At 47.7% G+C, this 23,569-nt stretch overlaps 1 protein-coding gene across 3 annotated transcripts in view; it reads right to left on the bottom strand.

The window, feature by feature from the left end:
* The window catches only part of TP63 (tumor protein p63), a 133,582-nt gene that overhangs the window by 94,127 nt on the left and 15,886 nt on the right, over positions 1-23,569 (bottom strand). For 2 of the 3 annotated variants that reach the window (XM_065411311.1, XM_065411312.1), the window contains exons 1-2: positions 11,825-11,898; positions 9,997-10,129 (exon numbers count right to left, since the gene is read on the bottom strand). In XM_065411311.1, coding sequence (XP_065267383.1) covers positions 9,997-10,129; positions 11,825-11,898 — 207 coding nt within the window. Of the gene's footprint in view, positions 1-9,996; positions 10,130-11,824; positions 11,954-23,569 lie in introns of those variants that run through there. The other variant, XM_065411310.1, reaches the window with a different exon arrangement.

Below are 23,569 nucleotides of genomic sequence, written 5' to 3'. Positions count from 1 at the left end.
CCTCTTTGCTAGTTTCCAGACACTGGCAGCAAAAGCACCCAGAGCACGTTGCTTTCAGATCAAGATCACTTTAAATTAATGTTCGTGTAGCCCTCTGAAGATGGAAAGTGTTATTGCTTCGTAACACATGCAGCATCATGGAAAATTTTGGAGATTATCCTGCTTGCTCAAGGAAGATCAGGTTTTTTGGAGGGTGGTTGCTTCTTTTGTGGTAGGCTATTTGCATAGAAGCAGGATGTTAGGTTCCTTAGAACAGCAACTCCTATCAATTCCTCCAATCCCCACAAACTGGGGATCTGAAGCCAAGTCTCCAGAGAAGACAGCTAGGGCACTCAACTCACCGTTCCCACACTGACCCCAGACTGGCAAAGCTAAATTACCTTGTCCAACCACATCCACCAGGGATGTTCTGAACCCATCCTACTCAAAGAGGAGGCCTGGGATTGCTTTGAATGCTGTGTTCCCACCATCTTCTTTCCCTTCTCTCTTTGATGTTTAATCCTACTGCATTTTATGAAACTGCATTAGACTCTCAGCTCCTCAGGGCAGCTACTCTAACTGGGTAAAGCACTGTGAACACCTACGGTGCTCTTGGCTAACTGGAGTTAGTTTTATTTAGGATCGTTTGCACTCCAGAAGCGCACACGGTGTGCAAGGTGCAGTCGGTACACACAGAGACAAGACAGTCCCTGTCCCAAGGAGCTTGCAGTCAGATGTAACATTTTTATTGTTCAGCATATTATGCTGTACATGCCACACAAGGAATGCATCCATAAAGTCATCCAAAGGAAGGCTGGCAGGAATTCCCTAGATCTGAACCCAGTATTATAATTTTAGTTCCACGTCAAATCCAAAGCCATTCAAGACTGAATAAAACTTTCAAGATAATTTTTCCAATACACCTCTACCCCGATAGAACGCTGTCCTCAGGAGCCAAAAAAAAAAAAATCTTACTGGGTTATAGGTGAAACCGCGTTATAGATTCATAGATTCATAGATTCTAGGACTGGAAGGGACCTCGAGAGGTCATCGAGTCCAGTCCCCTGCCCGCATGGCAGGACCAAATACTGTCTAGACCATCCCTGATAGACATTTATCTAACCTACTCTTAAATATCTCCAGAGATGGAGATTCCACAACCTCCCTAGGCAATTTATTCCAGTGTTTAACCACCCTGACAGTTAGGAACTTTTTCCTAATGTCCAACCTAGACCTCCCTTGCTGCAGTTTAAGCCCATTGCTTCTTGTTCTATCCTTAAAGGCTAAGGTGAACAAGTTTTCTCCCTCCTCCTTATGACACCCTTTTAGATACCTGAAAACTGCTATCATGTCCCCTCTCAGTCTTCTCTTTTCCAAACTAAACAAACCCAGTTCTTTCAGCCTTCCTTCATAGGTCATGTTCTCAAGACCTTTAATCATTCTTGTTGCTCTTCTCTGGACCCTTTCCAATTTCTCCACATCTTTCTTGAAATGCGGTGCCCAAAACTGGACACAATACTCCAGCTGAGGCCTAACCAGAGCAGAGTAGAGCGGAAGAATGACTTCTCATGTCTTGCTCACAACACACCTGTTAATACATCCCAGAATCATGTTTGCTTTTTTTGCAACAGCATCACACTGTTGACTCATATTTAGCTTGTGGTCCACTATAACCCCTAGATCCCTTTCTGCCGTACTCCTTCCTAGACAGTCTCTTCCCATTCTGTATGTGTGAAACTGATTTTTTCTTCCTAAGTGGAGCACTTTGCATTTGTCTTTGTTAAACTTCATCCTGTTTAACTCAGACCATTTCTCCAATTTGTCCAGATCATTTTGAATTATGACCCTGTCCTCCAAAGCAGTTGCAATCCCTCCCAGTTTGGTATCATCCACAAACTTAATAAGCGTACTTTCTATGCCAAGCAAGTTCGATTTGAACCTACGGCCCCATGGAATACAGGTATTTCAAACCTGGTGAGCAGCAGAGTTTGGAGGTACATATGTTGCAGAAGATAAACACTCAGTAATATTAAAATGCGAAGGCTGAATGGGGAGTGCTCACAAATACAACTGAAAACAAGACAGGAGTTGCAGGGGAGGTCACAGGCACCACAGATGAATAAAATAAGTGGAAAAGATTGCTCATTACGGGAATACTTTTGCATAATCTCAACCTTCACTAAACAAATGTATCTGCATGCAGAAGAATAAAAACTTGGCAAGCCTCAGAAACCCTTTCATGCATGAACCCAGATAGCAGTGCAAATAAAAGTTTGATAAAATGTCTGAACGGTCTGCAAGCTTCCCATCTATCCTTCCACGGTCAATCCCGGAATGTTTAGGGATGGAAAAAGAGGACCACACAAGCCATCTGGATTCATCTACCCAGCATGCTGGTCTTGCTACATAATGCATTTCTCTTCCAATCCCCAGCCCTTTTGTGACGAAGCAGCTTCAACTGCTGCCTCTGGAAGCACACATCACATCTGAGTCAACTATTGCCATACAGACATGCCTCCAGATTTATTTTTTTTAAGTCCATGCCTCTTAGCTCCAATTGGTGTATGTCTTGTATTAGCCAGCTACCCCTAGAATGCAGCCAACTACCCCAAGAATGCAGACACCTCCTCTTTGCCCTTCAATCTCACACCTCTGCCAGCTGCCCTCAGTCTTCCACTTGTTCTTACGCGGGAAAGCACTTAAAGCATGTGCTGAACTTTAACTAAGATCACTGGGATTGTTCATGTGCTTAAAGTTAAGGATCTGTTGCCTCCTGAGTCCTGCTTGACATGTAGGGCAGAGACTGGCTTCTTTGTTACTTATCTGTACAGCAAGTGACAAAAGGGGACTCAGGTCCTGGACTGTGGTTCCTATACTGGAATAGAAAAGGTACATTTTACCTTGCTTTGATAATCATTATATGGGCTTCTGCAGGCCATAAACTGATCAACAGCTGAGTTCAGAAATCAACCCAGGTTGGGCTGCACCAGTAAGTGGCAGTATGGCATACCGGGACTCCTCTGGCAGACCCGATTACTATAGGAGTTAGAACTTAAACACAAAACTCTCAGCTTTCAAGCTTCTTGGGTTCCTAAGGGAACCTTCTGAAGAAGAACTGATGAAACACTATTTCACTAGGAGGGTGGTGAAGCAGAACAAGGAGTAATGGTCTCAAGTTGCAGTGGGGGAGGTTTAGGTTGGATATTAGGAAACACTATTTCACTAGGAGGGTGGTGAAGCACTGGAATGGGTTACCTAGGGAGGTGGTGGAATCTCCATCCTTAGAGGTTTTTAAGGCCCGGCTTGACAAAGCCCTGGCTGGGATGATTTAGTTGGGGATTGGTCCTGCTTTGAGCAGGGGGCTGGACTAGATGACCTGCTGAGGTCTCTTCTAACCCTAATCATCTATAAATCTATGATTCTATTGCTGCCTGAGAGAGTCTGCAGAGAGGGAAACAATCTCTGGGGAGGGGGAGTTAACTGCTCTCATTGAGATGAATGGGTGTTAACCCTGAAACCTAACAATAACTTAAACATCCCCCCACCCCTCTTTAATGGCTGCAATCCTACTCATGCAGCATCCACAATTAGTTTGCTAACCAGTCTTCTGATTGCTCTTATACCAGTGATGCAGGATTGCAATTAGCCAGGAACACAGTCCACGTGAACAGGTGGCAAGATTAGGGGAAGGGAAGATGCATGGGCCACTGGGTGAAGACCGTGGATCTGATGGCCTGTTATTATAGGGTAAATCCCAGGAGAGTTTTGCAGCAGTTCTCTTTGGGCTTGTCTAGACAGCGAGTAACTGCACAGCAAGCCCGAGTGTGACTCTACAATGCCCCAGCTTCCGCACGCCAGCTCACTGTGTGGACCATGCTACAGTGCACTGAAAGCCCTGCGACTTTCACTGTCCTGTAGCAATGTCCACGTGGGATGTTACTGCGCAGGAAGCTGAGGCGCTGTGGAGTCCCACCTTGACTTGCCGCGCAGTTACTTGCTGCATAGACAAACCCTTTGTGGCAGGTATGGTAGAATGTGCAGCACCAGCACACGTTCGAGGACTACGCTATGCAAGTTACTGCAACTGCGAAAACCTCCTCTGCTGACAACATGTGCACAAATGCCCAGCAGAGAACATTCGGCCAACAATAAAGCCTGGTTTCCACAGAGGCTGAAAGATGGATTTAAAAACAGGGATTGTTTTTTGAACCCGCTCAGAAAGCTCTGTCCAAGGAGACTGCCGGGAGAAAGGCATTCTGCTGAACTGGTTCAGCAAGGAGGAAGGCTAGCTTAGGGGCATGCAGGGAAGGTATGTGCACGGAGGGAGAGGGAGTCATAAACTCACCATCCCCAGTTACAGCACTCATGCTGCCAGTGGCTAAAGCTTACCAGGGCCCTCAGGAGAGACCCCCTCCCTGGCCAATTCCCAGTTCAAGGGCGGGGGTGGAAACAGTAGTTTTTCCAGGTTAAGAGTGCACTGTTTCAAAGAAAGATGACTTAAACTGGGTGCTAGACAGTTTTCTAGAGGAGTTCTCCAGAGAGAGACCGGTATTACCCGGATGGTGTACCAGCCGCTGGAGAGCTCCCCAGCAGTCTAGATCAGTGGTTCTCAACCTGGGGGTACACAGAGGTCTTCCGGGGGGGACATCAACTCACCTAGATATTTGCCTAGTTTTACAACAGGCTCCATAAAAAGCACTAGCAAAGTCAGAGCAAACTAAAATTTCATACAGACAATGACTTGTTTGTATGGCTCTATATACTATACACTGAAATGTACGGACAATATGTATATTCCAATTAATTTATTTTATAATTCTGTGGTCAAACTGAGCAAGTCAGCCATTTTTCAGAGACTGTGTGCTGTGACCCCTTTGCATTTTTATGTCTGATTTGGTAAGCAAGTAGTTTTTAAGTGAGGTGAAACTTGGGGGGTACTCAAGACAAATCAGACTCCTGAAAGGGGTACAGTAGTCCGGAAAGGTTGAGAGGCACTGGTCTAGAGCACGCGTGATGCTGTAGTTCAGAAGCATTTGGTCATGTGTCTGTGTCTATTGATAACACGCCGCTGGCCATTGATAACACGCCGCTGGCCAATTGATGGGAGGAGCAACATTACATCCAAGAGACACCATCCTGTGATGAGCACTCTCATGTCCCTGCCAGGTGCGGCCAGGTACAGCCAGGATGAGGGGCTATTGTAATGAGGAGCCCAGCCACCGCAGCGAGCAGCAGAGATCCCAGCTGGGCCTTCAGCACCAAGCGAGATGGGTCTCTAGCACGCGGGCTAGCGGAACGACCCTCTTAGCCGTTAGCAATAGTCTGAGGCAGCCGCTGACAGGAGATACCACCAGCACGCCTGCTACGCATGGTATTACGTAACGACATCAGAGCCGTTCTCTCGGGCTTTGTCCGGATGAAACACGAGCTACAGCCTCTCCTCTCAGGGGAGGCTTTCGACCCAGGAGATGGAAGGAGCTTGTGGCTACAGCGTTCTGCTCTACGTGTGAAACACGTGGGCAATCCAAAGTACCTTCCCTGCTTACCCGTCCGCAGAGCCGTCCGCGCCTGGCAGCGTGTGAATCCCCTGTCCCCCCATCCCCGCCCGCTCCTACCCTCTTGGGAAGTCAAGCTTTGGCTCCACTGTGTTACCGGTCTCAGAAACGCAGTGGAAAGGAGGACATTCCCTTTGGGGTGTGTAGGGGACCCAGTCACAAGAGAGAAGGGGGAAAGGGGAAGGGATGCTGCCTGGGTTATTTCACACTCAACCCCATAAATCCTGTTCTGCTCCCCACTCTGCCACCTCCAGCTCCCTTTCATCTGAACAGAGCCCCGGTCACCAGCCTCTCTGAAAACAGCATGCCAAGGACAGGGCATTTCTACTGTAAAACACAGCAGGAGAATGGGAGGTCTGGGTTCCGTGGGAGAAGACGTTGCTTCCTTTTCAGCCAGCTGCCACAGAGAACAGAGGATTTTTTCCCCCTTATCTCTCTCCATTTTCTGTTTCCTTTTTAGATTACAAATGGAACCAACTGACATAAACCAACACAGGGCTTGCTCCCTGGTTTTCCATTTGCGGACGGGACACAAACACGTCCCAGCTGTGGGAAAGTCCAGGTCAGAATTTTTGCCCCCTCTGTAATTCTGTTCTCTACAGATCTGCTGTGGTTCAGCCGCAAGGTGCTGGGTTGGATGCAGGAATCACTGGGTGAAATTCTCTGGCTTGTGTAATGCAGGTCAGACCGGATGATCATAATAGTCTCTTCCGGCTTTAGCACCTAGGAATCCACATCCTCTGCCCAGAACATTCCCCGATGTGCCCCCCCCCCCGGGCAGGACTCGGTCTCAGGGGAGCTCGGTCGTGCACTCCTGCACGCCTTGCTTAAGCCGAGGAGTTACTGCTGGTTTTGAAGCAGGACAGCGGGGAGGAGACCTCGCGTTCAAGCTCAGAAAGGTACGAAGCGCAGCATCTCGGCAGGACCAGCGCAGCCAGCCCCCTTCTCATCTAAATCCCTCCTTAAAACTCCGCATTTCCAGGATGCCCTGGCTATCGAAGGTACTTGTTACAGCCCCACTGCCACAGTACCCGAGTGCCTCGCAACCTTGAATGGATTTATCCCCCGAACACCCTGCGTGCCAGGAAAGTCCGGCAATCTCCATTTTACACTGCGGAGCTGAAGCCCAGAGAGAGTAAGCAACCTGCCCAGGGCCTCAGAGGAAGTCTACGGCACAGCCGGGAAATGAACCCAGGACGCCAGCCAGCGCCCTAACCACTGAACCATCATTCCTCTCTGGTGAAACTGTAAGAGTCGCTTATTTCTTGAGTAACTGCCCCGCAAAGGTGGCACATGCCTATCCCGAATAACCATGCGATCGGATTGCGATGCCCCCTCACTCCACCCTCTCTAGCACCCGAACACCTCGTGCCATGTGCATACTTTACATGGGCAACACTCCTAGGCAGGGCCTTGTACCTTTCTGCAAAGCCCCCAGCTCTGTTAAACTACGCAAATAGTCTTTGCCCATCTGCTGGGACACAGCGACAGCACAGAAAGCCCTGGAGCGGACAGTCAGCCTGCGGGTCTGTTTAGCGAACATGTCAAGACCAGAGGTGACATTCGCCTTAAAACAATATCGAAGAGTAATAGTCCCATGCACGAGAGACAGACACTTTAAAAGCAGCAGAGCTCTGGGCAGTTATTATACTGTATTCCCCCCCCCCGCCGCCCTTTTTGAGCTCAGGATTCCTATCCTCTGTTTAAAAACTCCACATTTAATCAATTGGGCGGAAAGCCTTAGAGTAAAGGAATGAGAGTTTTAATTATTGCAACACCCAAGCGCCCTGGTGTTATGATGGTGCTTCTAATTTAGAATTCTAATTGGAGTCAAAACTAATAAGCTACAGGTACCAGAAAGAAAGAAAGAAAGAAAGAAAGAAAGAAAGAAAGAACTCCTCTGAAGCTCATGGAAAGTCAACGAAAGATGTTGGCTTTGGATAAGCCCTTATCTATTTACTTTGCCCCAGTTTAAATCTCTTAGATGCAGCCAGAAAGCTGGCCTTTATCTTCCCATAAGACAATATATTAAAGATTGCTCTGTTTTAAGCTTAGTCTCATATGGCACCTCCACCACCACTACATTCCTTTGTGTTTATCTGCCCTCTTCAACCCTTTCGCTCCGATCAGATGCACACAGCACATCGTGTCTTCAAGTGACATGGCCGAGGTTACGCTAGAGACAGGTGCTAGGAGAACTACTGCCCTGCAGCTATCTGCAGGAAGAGAGGAGATACAGGGTTAGAAGGTATTTCAGATTAAACACAACAATGGCAAACACCTGCCCTGAGGCTACACATTCTCTGCCAGCGCAAGCTGCAGCCTCCGCGCGCCCCAGAAACAGCAAAGCAAACACCAACTTCTCTGCAATGCGGCGTTGTCACCCGTCAAGTGATGTTTGCTAATTTACAGGGGGGAGAGGGAGAAAGAACGTTCCCTATTTTAAAACCAGGCTGTTTGCACAGGTCTGAGATGCATTTTTTCCTTTGTAAAGCCTTTTGTATAGCACTTGATTGAACGAAGGAGTTGTTCTCCTTTACTGGAAGGCTCTGGTACATTAATAAATTAACACAGGGGCACGCAGCACTTAAAGGGCTTGAACCAACAGCCACGCACCAAGTTACAAGGAATTACATTAAGCAGCTTGTCAACAAAGCTCTATGCTGTGATGTATCCCCGTGACATTCATTAACATTAATGAAAAATCACACAACCCAGCCCCTGCGTGCAGCTTGGAAAATATGTGCCTTTAAGGGTGGAGATCAAAGCCACCAAAAACAAGAAAACCAGATCCTAGCGAAGGCTGCACGGCCCCCCTTTTCCTGCTGCACTGTGAACAGGGATTGCAACGCTCTTCAGCCAGCAGGAGACAGGATTTTCCAAAGGGCGGCAGAGAGTCATCACACAGGAGAGGGAGGCTTAGAACAAGGACTCAAGGCGGTGTCACATTAACGCAGCGCCGCACCAAGCGTTTATAGAAAGCAGAGTTGTGCGGGCTTTTGTAACAAAGCCACAAGGAACTCAACCAGTCGGACGTGGGAGGGAAGCTGGCAAAGATACAGCCGATGCTTTTAAGCGATTCCACCAGCTTAGTTCTAACGAATTTTCCCATTTTATAGACGGGGAATCCCCACAGAACAGGGAGAGTCTTTCAGACTGGAGGAACTTTCTAAGGTCACCATTTTACCAGAGCTGTGCAACCTTTAAAGGAAACAGCCAAACTTTGCCTCCTCGTGGGTGGTGGAGGCAGGATCTCCATCCCAGATGGGCTTTGTGAGTGACACATACCCTCTCTGACGGGACAATCCCTCTACCTTCCAGCATCGGGACAAGGCCTGGAAACCCCTGTGGTCATTTACTCATGCCTCTGAATTACAAGCACGACAGACATTGCCAGGATGCGAATTGGCCACTATGGTGGACTGCTGCAGCACTAGAAACCTGTAAGATTAGGCTAAAAGAACACTAATGATCTGGTGACTTAACTGTTATGGATTCTGTGGGTGGAATACAGGGGGTGGGGAACCTGGTTCTGCTGACACTAGCAATAGTTGTAAGTCCAGGGTGGGAAAAGACCCGAGCTGTAACGTAACGAAAAAGGAACTGCTCGTGGGGAAAGTTTTGGCACAGAGCGTACTAGTCAAGGAGAAGAGACGGCACTACCGCAGAAGCAGAAGTTGGGCACGTCCAGCAAACTCTACGACCCTCCTCTCCAGCCCGTAAAGCGACACATGGAAACATCAGCCCCCAGAACACTTGCCAAGAGAAAGCACCAGAGGCAAATAAACCAGCCACCACCAAGGCCTCCTCTGCACGTCACCGCCAAACGTGCGGGTGAAACACAGTGGTGGCCAAATCTCATTAGACTCGCCGTTTACTCTTGCCTGAACAGATGGGGAAAGGGGAGGAGCAGTAACCAGGCTAGGGACCCAAGTTTTCAGGCGGTGTCTACACTAGCCTGCTTGTCCTGTTAAAGAATTCCTGCTGTCGCTCCTTTAGCCTTGCTCCCTTGGTGAAGGCACCAGTGGGAGCGTCAGTGTAGTCAGGATACCGGCAGCCACCAGTGTTTAAACCCTCAGCCCACATAAGTGTGCTTTAAGCAGGGAAGAAAGCCTTTGGCTGGAGGGCCAGAACGAAGGGCTGCAGAGAGCTCCCTCTCCGATCCCTCCAAAACCTGCTTTGCTCGGCCCTTCCTTCCGTTTGCACTCCCAGACTCTGCCCCCCTCACTCAGCACTGCTTCAAAGCAGAGGCACCACAGAACGCAAATGCAAACATCTCCACCAGCAGGGCCACCAGGCAAGGTGCAGAGAGCCGGCTCCTGAGATCAGTGCTGGGGAGCGAGGCCTTTCACAGGGCGAGCACCTGCAAGGGTTAGCCACAGGCCTGTCAGACCGCCGTTCAGAACCAGGGCTATTGCCGCAGCATAGACAGGGCCCAGTGCAAACGCTTACGCACACTCACCCACATGGGGTCGCTCCCATCCGCATCCTGCATCCGGACACAATCCATACTAATCTCTATTTTGTTTGTAGGGCCATTGTCTGAGGTATCGTCCATGAAGTTCAAGTTGATCGGCTGAACTGAACATATCGGCCTAAGAGGAAGAAAAGAGCGTCATTAAAAACATTGGCCAAAATCCCGATTCCACTGAAGTCAACAGCAAAACTCCCATTTGACTTCAGAGGGGTTAGAATTTCACCCAACAGCCAAGCGTCTGCCAGCTGGTAGCACCGAGAACCCCTACGCCGAGTATGGGGGAATAAGGGAGCTCATGGTGGTGAATGCCTCAAAGCCAACAGTGGGTGTCAAGAAGGGGACACCGTCCACCCTCGTTCCCCAGAAGCTCCATCCCAATGAAACCCAAGCCCAACCCAAACCTCCCTGGAAGGTTTCACTAAAACCTCTTCACTTTTCCTCCCCTCCCCTCCGCATGTCTTGGAGCCAGGTAGGACCAAAGGATCGATACTGGGGGGAAGGGGCGTTCTCATCATTCCCAACCTGGCTGAGACCAGGAACTCCTTGAAATCTCATCCCTTGATCTCCCAGACTTTCCCTCCCCTCAGCGCAGCGCCTAGGCGTTAGGAGACACATTAGGAGACATATTGCAGGGAGGAGTCAGAGGGGAGGAGAGGTGGATGTTACTGATGGGGGGGGGCCTTACTTCAAGAAATCTAATAGGCAGGGCAGATGAGCAGGGTGGCAGAGCCGTCATTATGGGTGGGCAACCGCTAGTGTTGCCAACCCTCCCGGATTGGCCGGAAATCTACCGGAATCGGCATCAATCTCCCAGTGATGACTGAAAGCAATCTGGGAGATTTTAATAGGTACAGTACAATTAATGACATTAGTCATGTTGGGGGGAAAAAATTTCCTGGAATAGCTTCAATCAGAGTTGGCAACCCTAGCAACCGCCCAGGGCGCCATGGTCAAGAGGCCAGGAGCAGGGCAGGCCTAGGGTGCGAGGCTGCAGAAGGGAGAGGGGGTAGGCAGCGGGGGCCAAGAGGGATGGAGGAATGAGTGGGGGAACCCGGCGAGGCAGTGGGGCCTGGGGGGTGGATGGAAGCCCAGGGGATGCAGCGGGGGGACAAGTTCACCCAGGGCACCATTTTCCTAAGACCAGCCCTGCAGGGCAGTTACCCTAGGCCCCAACTTCTAGGGGGAGCCAGATCACAACGCCACTCAGCTTTCTGGGGGGCCTCGGCCACTTGGGGGGGGCACTGAAAACATTTCCCACCCTGGATCAGCAAAAACAGCTGAGGCCGCTCCTGCTAGTATTACTCGTCGCCCTGCAAGAACTGAAGTAAGCTCTGCCCAGCAACTGCCCCAAACTTCCCACATCAACCTGCCTCAACCCTGACCTGATGAGACATGCCCGCCCTCCTGAGGGTGCGTAGTGCCCAGTTCTGTTCTCTCCGGGTTCTTATACCGCACCGTAGCGTCTGAGCATCTCCCAGTCGTGCGTTAGGCCACATGACTAACATCTGTCCCATGTTTGTTCTCTCAGCCTCCCCCTAGGGGGAAAAGCGTGTCCCCATGTCCAGCCAGTCCACAGCCTCTCTACCGAGCCACTTGTGAAACGGACATCTGTCCACCATGAACCAAATTGAGACCCGCTTCAGTGCCCCCAGCGGCCACCCAGTAACCATGAGTCACCATGGAGTTGGCTAGATCCCTAGCAGTCACCTAGACACAAAGGACTCTGGAATCTACAATACCAATTCTCTGAGCCACCCTGACAGCTTGCCCCACAAATGCCTGTCTGCAGCAGTCTCTGTCTGCTGGTACTTACTGTTCCAGGAATTCCCAGATTTGCTGGAAAACCTCTGGACTCAGGAATTCTCTTGTCTGCGAGCTCTGGGACATGGTGGATCGGTAGTAACTCTCTGTCCAGGAGAAACGGCCTGGAGTTTCCACAAACCTTACAATAAATAAATAGATGATGTTGAATCCTCGATTAAACTACTCAGAAACCCATAAACAGAAACGATTGTGAGAACAGGAGACACGCTAAATGTCTGAAACATTCTTAACTGTACAATCTGCATCTCCTGATACTGGGGACATGTTTAGAAGGGAGAGACTTAGATCGCCTCTCATGTTATGGTAGACATCCCCCACCCACCCACCCACTCCACTGTAATTCTGTATTAGATGGAATCTTACAACCAAACTTTATGTCATCCTCACATAAATCACCACAATATTTTGCACTTAAATGGGGCGGAGTACAGGGCTGGGGACCTGGAGATCTGGGTTCTGTTCCCATCTCCGTCACTGACCTGCAGTGTGACCTTGGACAAGTTAGCTTGCCTCTGTTTCCACTCCTACATCTGTCTGTCTTGTGTATTTACAGTGTAAGCTCTTTGGCACAGGGACTGCCTCTAACAGGTGTCTGCACAAGACCTAGTATAACGGGGCCCGTAAGTGGTACTGTTATGTAAATAATAAATGATTATACTGTAGCTTTGATCTTGGGCCAAAAGCGGTGATTTTGAGAAAACTTTCGTCCATTTTTTGGTTTAAAAGCATATGTACTTTTCCTGCTTTAGAACTATTCGCGATTTCAACTGTAGCATTGTGATCACACATGCTCAAATTAGATGTAAAGTGCTTTTTTAACCTCATTTTTCTTGTTAAAAAAAGAATTCCAAGTAAATTCAATGTTTAAAGATTACATTAATGCATAGCGCCCAAAAGGCAGAAAATACAACACTTTCATATGCAAAAGTACACACACTCTCTCTCTCTCAGAGTCAAACTCATCACACTCTTAAGCAGCCCCAACTCTACTGAGGACAGCAAAGCTTTCCCACAAGAGTACCTTGAATTGCTAGCAATGGGCTTTCCGTTTAGCAGGGGGCGTTCAAGTGAAGGTCCTATGGACAACTGGTAAGAGAGCTCTGGTAAAAGCCATCACGCCCACTAAGAACCATTACTGTGACTGGGGTACAGCGAGAACCCCTCAGGAGAGCACTTGGGAACAGACGGCTTTATAAAATGGGCTGCAATCTCTTTTGCTTTATATTTTTGATACAACCTGGCCTCCCGTGGTCCAAGAGAAGACTGGATGAAGCACACGAGCTTTTGAAAAAGCTGTCCCTTTATTTAGATTTGTACATATGCTAAAGGGGAAAAAAAAAAAAAAAAAAAAGCGTGACAGCCACTGTCCAGTATTGAACCAGGGATCTCCAGAGCTCAGAGCAGAAGTCTCTGCAGCTGGATCGGAAGGACCAGGCTCTGAGGCTGAGCGCTAGAGCAGACTCACATGCTCTGTGGGTCAGGTGGGGGAGGAGGAAGACAAGAGCACTTGTGCAAACCTTGGTATAACTTAGCACATCACACTTTATTACAGTAGGATCCAGAGGCCTCAGGCAGGTGAGAGCCCCACTGAGCAGAAACAGGAGTGACAGTCCTCCACTTGCCTGCTTCGCCTACCCACTCCCCAGCTACCGCTCCAGCGCCTCCTGCCTCTCCCCGAACCCTGCACCAACACCCCACGCTCCTGAGGATGCCAAAGAAAACAGGGATGATAAGCATTAAACCCTGAGCTCCCCTTGCCACACTTCCTGACCCCTTCATCCCATGGATCAAGGTGTTCAGCAATGCCCAGAGCCCCTGCTCAGGATCGACAGGGAAGCAGAAGAAATCACTCACTTTGCTACATGCAACAGATCCTTTGTAGCCTTGACCTATGGATTCCACAAGCCCCACCGGCCCTTAGGCACTGCTCACAATTGGGGCACCTATCCCTGACCTCGTATCAATGGCAATACATATTATCAACCCACCAGACTGTCTGCTCTGCCAAGCTCTCTGCATGCACAAACCTGTTTGCCACTGACCCACCATGCGCCCAGGCCAGCAGCTAACAAACACTCACTTCCAAGAACTCACCCCTTAGGAAGTGACTATGACCAATCACATCAGCTCAGAGTTACTCACCAAGCCCCGCCCCGCAGGTCTTCCTCCTATCAAGAACGCCTCAGCCCCAGAGACCTCCTGCAAGTTGCAACTTGCTCCACATGGATCCTAGCTACCTCAGGCCTAGGCCACATGGCTAGGAACTAACCAACACAGCTTCAGGCACACAGGCAAAGGAGCAGACCATCCCAATCAGCAGCAATGCAATCCACTTTGTAGAGGTGGTTTTTGTTTCTGCCCAAAAATCAGGCACTCTCAGCAGCCCTTCTGTGACAAACCCTCAGTTATGCTGCTGTGGGGAGTGAATTTGCACTGGCTGTGGTTTTGTTGTTGTTGTTTGGGGGGAGGGGAGGAGAAGGGGAAGAAACACCTGGGAATTTCCATCCAGTATCAGGCAATTGGGTCCTTCAGATTCTGTATCCCACCTCCACCAGTGGCCAGCACCTAGGAAGGCATGATGTATATCAGGGGTGGGCAACCTATGGCACACGTGCCACAGGCAGCACGCGAGCTGATTTTCAGTGGCACTCACACTGCCCGGGTCCTGGCCACCGGTCTAGGGGGCTCTGCATTTTAATTTAATTTTAAATGAAGCTTCTTAAACATTTTAAAAACCTTATTTACTTTACATACAACAATAGTTTCGTTATTATATTATAGACTTATAGAAAGAGACCTTCTAAAAACATTCGAATGTATGACTGGCACACGAAACCTTAAATCAGAGTGAATAAATGCAGACTTGGCACACCACTTCTGAAAGGTTGCCGACCCCTGATATATATACACATATACGTTGATATATGCCCAGGCAGAGGGTACAAGCAGATGAGCTTGGCTGTGAGAATGCAATTCTGTCCACATTCTGCGCAGCCTAAGGCCTCTCTGGCCCTCCTCTAGTGCTATGACCTCCCATGAGCCACGTTCATATGACATCACACGTTTCAGTCCTTTCGACCCACACAGGGTGATCCCAGGTGTATTTATTTGCAAAGGGGCCCTGTCGGATTACGGGTCCACACTTTTCAAGTGGTGCAAATCAAAAGAGCTTTTACATTTCCCTAGACCAACAGAAACGTACCAGTCTTTCTTTCTTTTAAATTCCAATATAAAGCTTTTTAAACAAAAGCTCCGTACTCCCCCTCTGTACACTAGTGCCTCTGCCTCCGTTTCCCTATTTGTGCAATTACAACAACCCCTCCCCCATCCTCACAGGGGGGCTGTACGGGTTCACTAGCTAACATCTGCAAAGAGTTTAAAGAGGGAAAATGTCACAGGAACAGTCAGTATTGCTCTTCGCTCAGCTGGGACAATGGCAATTGGCAAGTCACTTCCTATTTATTTGCTGAGGCCTTTTCAAAGCATCCTGCTTCCAATGCACTACAATACCGAGGTTACTGTGCTGCAAGGAAATGGTTACATTTAAAATAAAAGTCATAGCACATATTAAGGTGTTTCCTTTCCCCCCACCTCAACAAAACCTAAATTTGGTGCCTAACCTCTCGTCACCACCCCTTTTAGCCTGCTAGGCGTCAGAGCAGCCTCCGTCTATTGAATAGTTTACAGGAATGCATGAATTTGTTTTCCTGCAAAAAAAAAAAGCAGGGCATTAACTCCAGCCATCTGATCTCACTCCACGCATTTAGGCCCCCAGCGTGCATGTTTAAGTTTAAGACACGCAAGTCTCTCTGACTTCAGTGAGATTGTGTGTACAGAGTTAACCACACATGTAAGCGTTTTCAGGACTGGGAGTTGGGCTGCTACTTCCAGTCACTAGATTGTGTTACTTTCACGCAGCACTCGGCATCCCAAAGTGCATTACATATTTAGTGTGTGACATTGCAAACACTGCCACGTACAGGACTTACTGCTGGGCATTACTACCAGACTATTGACTTTAATGGGACTGAAGCCTGGTAGCAAATGTTTGTACAATTGGACCATATACTGACACACAAACTATAAACTGGGTTCACTTCATTGACCACTGCAGTGCAGACACCTCTAGGGTAAAACACAGCGACTGTTTAAATGGAACATTATATGACGGTAAGCAGAGAATTACCAGATCCAATTACAACAGACCGGGGAATGTAGACAGTCACCAAGTTGTAATTTGGCTTGAACACTGGAGCTGTCAACTCTACTCTTATAAAAAGCTCCAGGGGATCTTCGGTGATCAATAGGACCATGTCTCATCTAAGAGGCAATCTCTCTCCCCCCCTCAGTACAATTTTCCCCTAGCACTGTGCCGAAGCATTGCTTACACACTGACTCAGAGTTCAGCCTACTGAATCACCAGGATCGCGTCCAGCATCAGCTAGTGTTACTTGTGTGCCTCCCCTCCAAAACTCCAACCCACCCAATCCTATTTACCTTGCAAGACCAGATGGAATCACAGCACAAGGTTCTGTATCACAGTTGCAGCGGCTTTTCACACATGCATAGTGATCCTCACATATAAAGCCTCATGTGCATTGAATGCTTTTCTCTCTCTGATCATTTTACAAGAATTGTGTGACAGAATTGTGTCATATCCCGTAGGTGGGAAAACAACATAATTTGCCATGAAACTGACTGACAGGTCACTTAAAACCTGGTTTCAGAGTAGCAGCCGTGTTAGTCTGTATCCGCAAAAAGAACAGGAGTACTTGTGGCATCCGACGAAGTGGGTTCTAGCCCACGAAAGCTTATGCTCAAATAAATTTGTTAGTCTCTAAGGTGCCACAAGTACTCCTCGTTCTTTTTTTAAAACCAGACGACAGTTTGCACTTACACAGCACCTGTGCTCTCAGTAGCTTAAATGGGCTGTGCAAATATTAACCCTCCCAACAGATAGGAATTAAAAAACAAACAAACAGATAGTAAGGTGAGGCACAGCAGATTAGCACTTCTGAAAATCAGATACTTAAACAATTGCAGTTCCTATTCACTTCTGCAGGAGCTGTGGATTCCCAGAATGTGTGACAATCAAGCCTTAAGTGACTAGTTTACCACCACGCAAGTCATTAGCAGATTCAGGAAGAGACAAGAGAACCTACAAGCATCAACTCATTCCCCCACAAGGATTCTGCCTCTCCTACCCTAGGAGAAAGAGGGCACAATGTTCTCTTAATCAGAAATAACACTTCTGATATCAGGGAAATGATGACAGAGGAGAAAACTGCTGTGGTGACTATGGCAGGGTTGATATTCCTACCATAGGAGCGTTACTCTGTGCATATGTTCTTGTTTACAAATCACTAACTAAATGGAGCACAAAAGCCTATTTTACTTACACTTCTGAAAGGAGAGAACCCTTCTATGCCCACAACACCTAGAGAAAGAAGGCCTGTGTTTGAGACCAGACACACCCAGCCTTAGGGCCATATTTATATAAGGAGAGGGTCTGGGGCGGAGCTAAAGACAAACCTCCATGCTTGAGTCCATCTGCCTCTTGAGCAGTGGTTCTCAAACTTTTGTACTGGTGACTCCTTTCACATAGGGGGGAGGGATAGCTCAGTGGTTTGAGCATTGGCCTGCTAAACCCAGTGTTGTGAGTTCAATCCTTGAGGGGGCCACTTAGGGATCTAAGGCAAAATCAGTACTTGGTCCTGCTAGTGAAAGCAGGGGGCTGGACTCGATGACCTTTCAAGGTCCCTTCCAGTTCTAGGAGATGGGATATCTCTATTTATATTTATAGCAAGCCTCTGAGTGCAACCCCCCTTATACATTAAAAACACATTTTTATATATTTAACACCATTATAAATGCTGGAGGCAAAGCAGAGTTTGGGGTGGAGGCTGACAGCTCATGACCCCCCATGTAATAACCTCGTGACCCCCTGAGGAGTCCTGACCCCCAGTTTGAGAACCCCTGTTCTTGAGAGATGATATTGAAAAACGAAAAACACCACCCCAGCAAGGCATGTACCCAGAGTTATTTGCTTTTCCCTCTTCAGTACAGGTGAGAAGATCTGAACTGCCATCAGGGTAGCTGTAGGGTTTATAGTGTATGGGGAGAACAGACGGGAATAAGAAATCATAGGGAAGTCCACAGCTGTAAGCCTTAATGCTCTGTTTTTCAGAGGTGTTGACCTGTAGCATTCACATTGACTCCAGCATCTCTGGAAAATCAGGCCTTTTTGCAGGGGGTAGGAATTTTCTCCCGATAACACTAATAGTGTATGGTGTCAAGTATCAGGAATGGCAATATACAAAAACCTGTAGGAGAACACTTCAACCTCCCTGGACACACAATTGCAGATGTAAAGGTAGCCATCTTACAGCAAAAAAACTTCAGGATCAGACTCCAAAGAGAAACTGCTGAGCTCCAGTTCATTTGCAAATTTGACACCATCAGATCAGGATTAAACAAAGACTGTGAATGGCTATCCAACTACAGAAGCAGTTTCTCCTCCCTTGGTGTTCACACCTCAACTGCTAGCAGAGCACCTCACCCTCCCTGATTGAACTAACCTCGTTATCTCCATACTGATTTATACCTGCCTCTGGAGATTTCCATTACTTGCATCTGAAGAAGTGAGGTTCTTACCCACGAAAGCTTATGCTCCCAATACTTCTGTTAGTCTTAAAGGTGCCACAGGACCCTCTGTTGCTTTTTACTAATAGTGTATGAACTCTTGACACAAAATTGCCTTGGCTTATAAACCTTAACTCCATGGCATAGAAGTCTGGAGGAGTCTCATGGGGGGGCTTATAATTCATGCTAAGGATGGACGAACTAGAGCAGATCCCACCCTAAAGCAAACTGTTTTTGAAGACTGGAAAGTTTGGGTTACGGGCTCTTGCTTCCTTCTTCTCCCCCAAGACAAACATTTTTTTTCTTCCAGGCCCCTTGGTCTTGCTGGGGTCCATTTGGAGGGGCTCACATAACATGAGAAAGGCTGCAGCATCTCAAGGAAAACAAAAGGGCCAGAAAGCTGTTTTCTAAAAAGCCTGCCCGCATTTACAAATCAGGAGCCAAGCTCCAAACAAATGTCTACTGACCCGGCCCCCAGCGCCAGAGCAGCTTGCAAACCTTAGATCACGTTGTCCTCACAGCCCTCCTGTGAGGTAGGGTAATAGTTCCCCCATTTTGCCGGCAAGGCACTGAGGTACAGAGACAGACATTTTCAAAAGTGACCAGTGATTTTTGGATGCCTGACTAGAGACACCTTAAAGGGCCCTGATTCTCAGGCAGTGGGTGCCCCGCACTTTCTGAAAAATCAGGCCCTTTTAAGGTGTTTCAGGGTAGGTACCCACTTCTGCCCATCTTGGCCATAGAGATTGCATAGGGAGCTCACGGGACAAGGATTTGAACCCTAATCCCCTGTGGCTCACTCTAGTGATTTAACCAGATAGGCTGCCCTTCCTGAATAATTAACCCTTTACACTTCACCTAGTCCTTAACACTCTCTAGATGCTCATAGCTGGTTAAAGCATTAGCCTGCGACAGCCTGAGGGCTGCGGTCAAATAGAGAAGCCGGTCAACAGTGGGATGAGTCGGTGGTCTCAGGCTCGACCTCCGTGATTCTAATCCAAACACTGGCCTCTCCCTGCAACAGCTGAGGAAATCCATTCAAGTACGTGAAGAGGCACAAGATACAACCACGGCAGAATTCAAAAGCAGTCTACATAATTGACCAAATCTTGGTATAGTCATATTTTTAGTTCTTGAAAGGGGTGGGGGCCCTTGTTCTTTCTGAGTGTGCTGCTAAAACTCTAGGAACTTGGCAGCATTCAGAGCGCTGGAATTCCCCCTGCTCTACATTTTAACACTGCAGTGATTTGTAGACATCGCTATTTAATGAAGCACACAGCTGTGCAAGAAGAGAAGGAGGTGGAATTGGCAGCCTGGGACAAGCGAGAGCGTCTGGCAAGGGTGTCATCTGGAATTCCCCTAACTCTGTGGGACATGCTCCCCCCCCCATACACACACCCATCAATATACACGCTGGAAGAGCTTGTTAAAGGCCAGCAATAAACAAACAGGCATATTGCATCAGGGATGGGTCCCTGTGCAAGCAGCCCTCCACCCCAACGCCTGGGGATGCTCAGATCTGAATGTTGCCATCGTCCCCCATCTCCAAGACAGGCCATACAAAACCCTTGGATCCAAACACTTGCATATTCTGTGAAAGGCCAGAGATTTGGACCCTAACTTTAGGTCTCAGACGCTTCCTGAATCTCCTCCCCTTCCCTCACCCCCCCACCCCCCAAATGCTTCATCGCTTTCTAAACTTCCTGACAGGTCTCGGAACTGAGGCCTAGTGAACCAATGTGAGTAAAACAAGGAACCACCCCAAACTTGGATCACACATTTTTTCCCCTTGTTTCCCTACCTTCCCCTGAATTTCAGGAGCTTGACTCATGGAACCCCAAGAGAGACTGGTGTCTGGGGATTCCTGTCCCGGCAGCAGTGGGCATTATTGGATGGCACACAATTATTTATTCTTACTTAGGTTTCCAGCCCAGATTTCAGATCCAAGTAGTTTCAATCAGCAGCCAAACTTCAGGGATCTGCTCCAAATACCTTGGGACTCCCCCACCACATTCTGGGCCCATGACCTTTATTTTGTAAATGCCTGCAGGTGGAAACTGAGGTAGCCATGGTGTAGGGGGGATGTGACTATGGAGAAGGGCAAGCAATCCTCAACAAAATGGAGGTTTTCGTAGCAAAAAAATGCCCACCCAGAGCACAAGTCACAGCTCTTCTTGTATTTCTTGGGTCGCTAGGGCCTGATTCGGTTTTCCCAGATCCTCAGCTACCATCATCCCAGAAAACACACGGACAACAGCAAAGAATTTGGGGGGAGGGACTCAAACCAGACAAGACCTGGGGAATCAGAACAAGGACAGGAACTATGGGCTGGGGAACTGATTGTGCCATAGGGAAGAGCATGGAAGGGCAGCAGGACAGGGCTAGGAGTTTTATCATCCGGTAGGAACTCCTTGGCCTCAAGGTGAACCAAGCGCTGCGCACAGAAAACAAGAGCAGGTTTGAGAGCGGCAAAGGCAGGGGAAAGCCGGAGAGAGGAACTGGGCTCAAGTCACACAAGCAAAATATCTGTGCAACACAGGAAGGCATCTCTACAGAATCAATCATGCACAGCCTAGGATAGGAGCTAGAGACCCTTAAAGGGACACTGACTACTTTTCAATTCTGGTTTCTGGTAGAACCATCTTTAATAGCATGTCCTGATTTTCTTTTTTAATTCCTTTTTCAGAGGAGGAGGAAAGGGGCGTTTTGTTCTCCTGTTGGTCAGGATTCTTTCTGCAAAGAAGAAACTGACTGTACAAAAGAAACGGTGAAACTAGCTACAGCCAAAACCGCTGCGGAACGAACACATTCACAAACTGAAAAATTATTGTTATTCACCAGCATCTTTCAGTTACAGTCATCTGGGGTGTTATTGTACCCATAGGAGGCATGACATTTTCCACTTCATGTCACCCTCTTAGTGCATGTTACCTTGTTGCTGACTGCAACCAGGTGACAGTAACCTGAGCGAGGGTCCCTTCAGACAGGGATCCACCAGAGCTGAGAGCAAGGAATCATCCTCTGCTTTCCAAGGACAGCCACGTCTGCAGGTGGAATGGAAGAGCCATAATAAAGGCACCAGCAAACCACGGAGGACTGGGACGTCTGCCCTCCATGCTTCATCATAATCACCCTGACAACTGTCACTCGTGACCTCCTCCCATTAGGTATTATGGGCATTTCTTTAGTTGGTAGAGGTAGTGCTGCCGAGTGGCTAGAGCAGTGGCCTATGGATCAGGCAACCAGGGTTCTAACAGCATCTCTGCTGCTGGCCTGCTGGATGATGTTGGGCAAGTCATGTCGCTCTGTGCCTCAGTTTCCCCATTTGTAAAACAATGATAATTATGTTTGCAAAGTGGTTGGATGAAAAGTGCTATGTAAGAGCTGGGTCTCAGTACCACCACTCTAGCAGTTAAATGTTACAGAGAGGGTTTCCAGTTTTTGACTTTAAGAGAAAAACCTACCCACCAGTCTTTTATTTATTAAATAAAAATATTTTTTTTTTTGCGATTTAAATACTCCCCCCCCCTCCACCACACACACACACTTTTCTGATAGATCCTGTCCCCAAGTGTGTTGTTGAGATGTTTAATAATGCTGTCCAGCTGGAGATGGGGAGAACTTTAATTAACACAGGAAAAGCTCTCATCTGCACAACATTCTCAGGGGAAAAAATCTTCAAGTTAATGGAAAATTCAAATTCAATGCTCTCAAAATAAAATCCTTGGGGTTTTTTTAACCTTCCTCCTCCCAACAAAAGAAAAAGGCAAAATATTTGGTTTGAAAATCTCCCTTACATTGCAGAACAAAAGCACAAAGGGTAAAATGTTCATGAACACCTAGGTAGGTGCTGAGGAGTCTATGTCCCATTTTCAGAAGTCACCCGGGCACTTGACTTTCAGTGGAACTTAGACTCCAAAGCACATAGGTAACTCTGAAAATGGGACTTGGACTCCCAAGTTACTTACATAAGTGCTTTTAAAAATCCCACCCTAAATTTTATCCAAATTCCAGGGGGAAAAAACCACCAAAACTGGAAACTTGCATTCTATCTGAATCTGTTTATGTCCTAAATTTGCTCATTGAAATATTTGTCCAGTGATACCTGGAACTTGGTCATCAGCCTTTTCATCTTTTAAAGCCGTCCTAACAGCCCAAACTTTTCCTGATGAAATAGGAGGGGAGTGTCCATCAACATCACAAAACTACTCAACTAGAGCTTCAGATCTCTTTTCTTTATAATTATTTATTCATAGGTTTCTAGACCATTCATCACCTTAATACCTGAGCGTTTGTGGCTCCAGGGTTTTAGCAGAAATTTATTATAAATCTAATATGAACAGAATTCTATGAGGGCCTTGCCTGTGATAGCAGGGGACTGCCCTCCCGGTCTGTGTTCTTGTAAGAGCTGTCTGGATGCTGATCCTGTTTCAAGATACACAGTTTGGTACCCTAGGCTAATATTTTCAACTAGAGTTCCTAAAAGGGCACTGAAATCCATAGTCAAGCACCTAAATAAATGGCCCAAGTTTCAGAGGTGCTAAGAACACACAATTTCCTACATTACTACCTGCCTGAATACGGCACCCAACTTAGAACATTTTGGCTATAGTTTTGAAAGCTTTGCCCATAGAACAAAGGGATAAGAACCCCTTTATCAGACCCTCCTGTGTTACTGCCATTAGTTTTTGGGGCCTGCATTACTCACTGAGGAAACAGATCCTCATGAGTTATGCGGGGTTTCCCCAAACAACAGAAGCTTTATAGCCCAGCAACCATCTTTTTGTTCGGTATTTGTTTTTGTGCCTAGCACAGGGGGGTTTTCATCCACAACCGGGGCTCCTAGAAGCTATGGTCCTACAAATCAAAAAGAACAGAAAGACATTTTGTTTGAGCCACATATATTTGTCTGTTTTAGTTAGGTTTAGCCTCCACCTGTTATTTCCCCATTTGAAGCAATTACAGTGACAATGAGCCAATTCCTCAGTTTTACCCAGGTCTTACTCACACAATACTCCCATTAAGTAGGACTGGATTTGGTCCTATGTACGCAATGTACCCAGTGATATTGGAGAGCATTAGTAATATCCAC

Source organism: Emys orbicularis, chromosome 9, assembly GCF_028017835.1.
Source record: "Emys orbicularis isolate rEmyOrb1 chromosome 9, rEmyOrb1.hap1, whole genome shotgun sequence".
NCBI lineage: Eukaryota > Metazoa > Chordata > Testudines > Emydidae > Emys > Emys orbicularis.
This window is presented reverse-complemented; position numbering and strand designations above follow the sequence as displayed.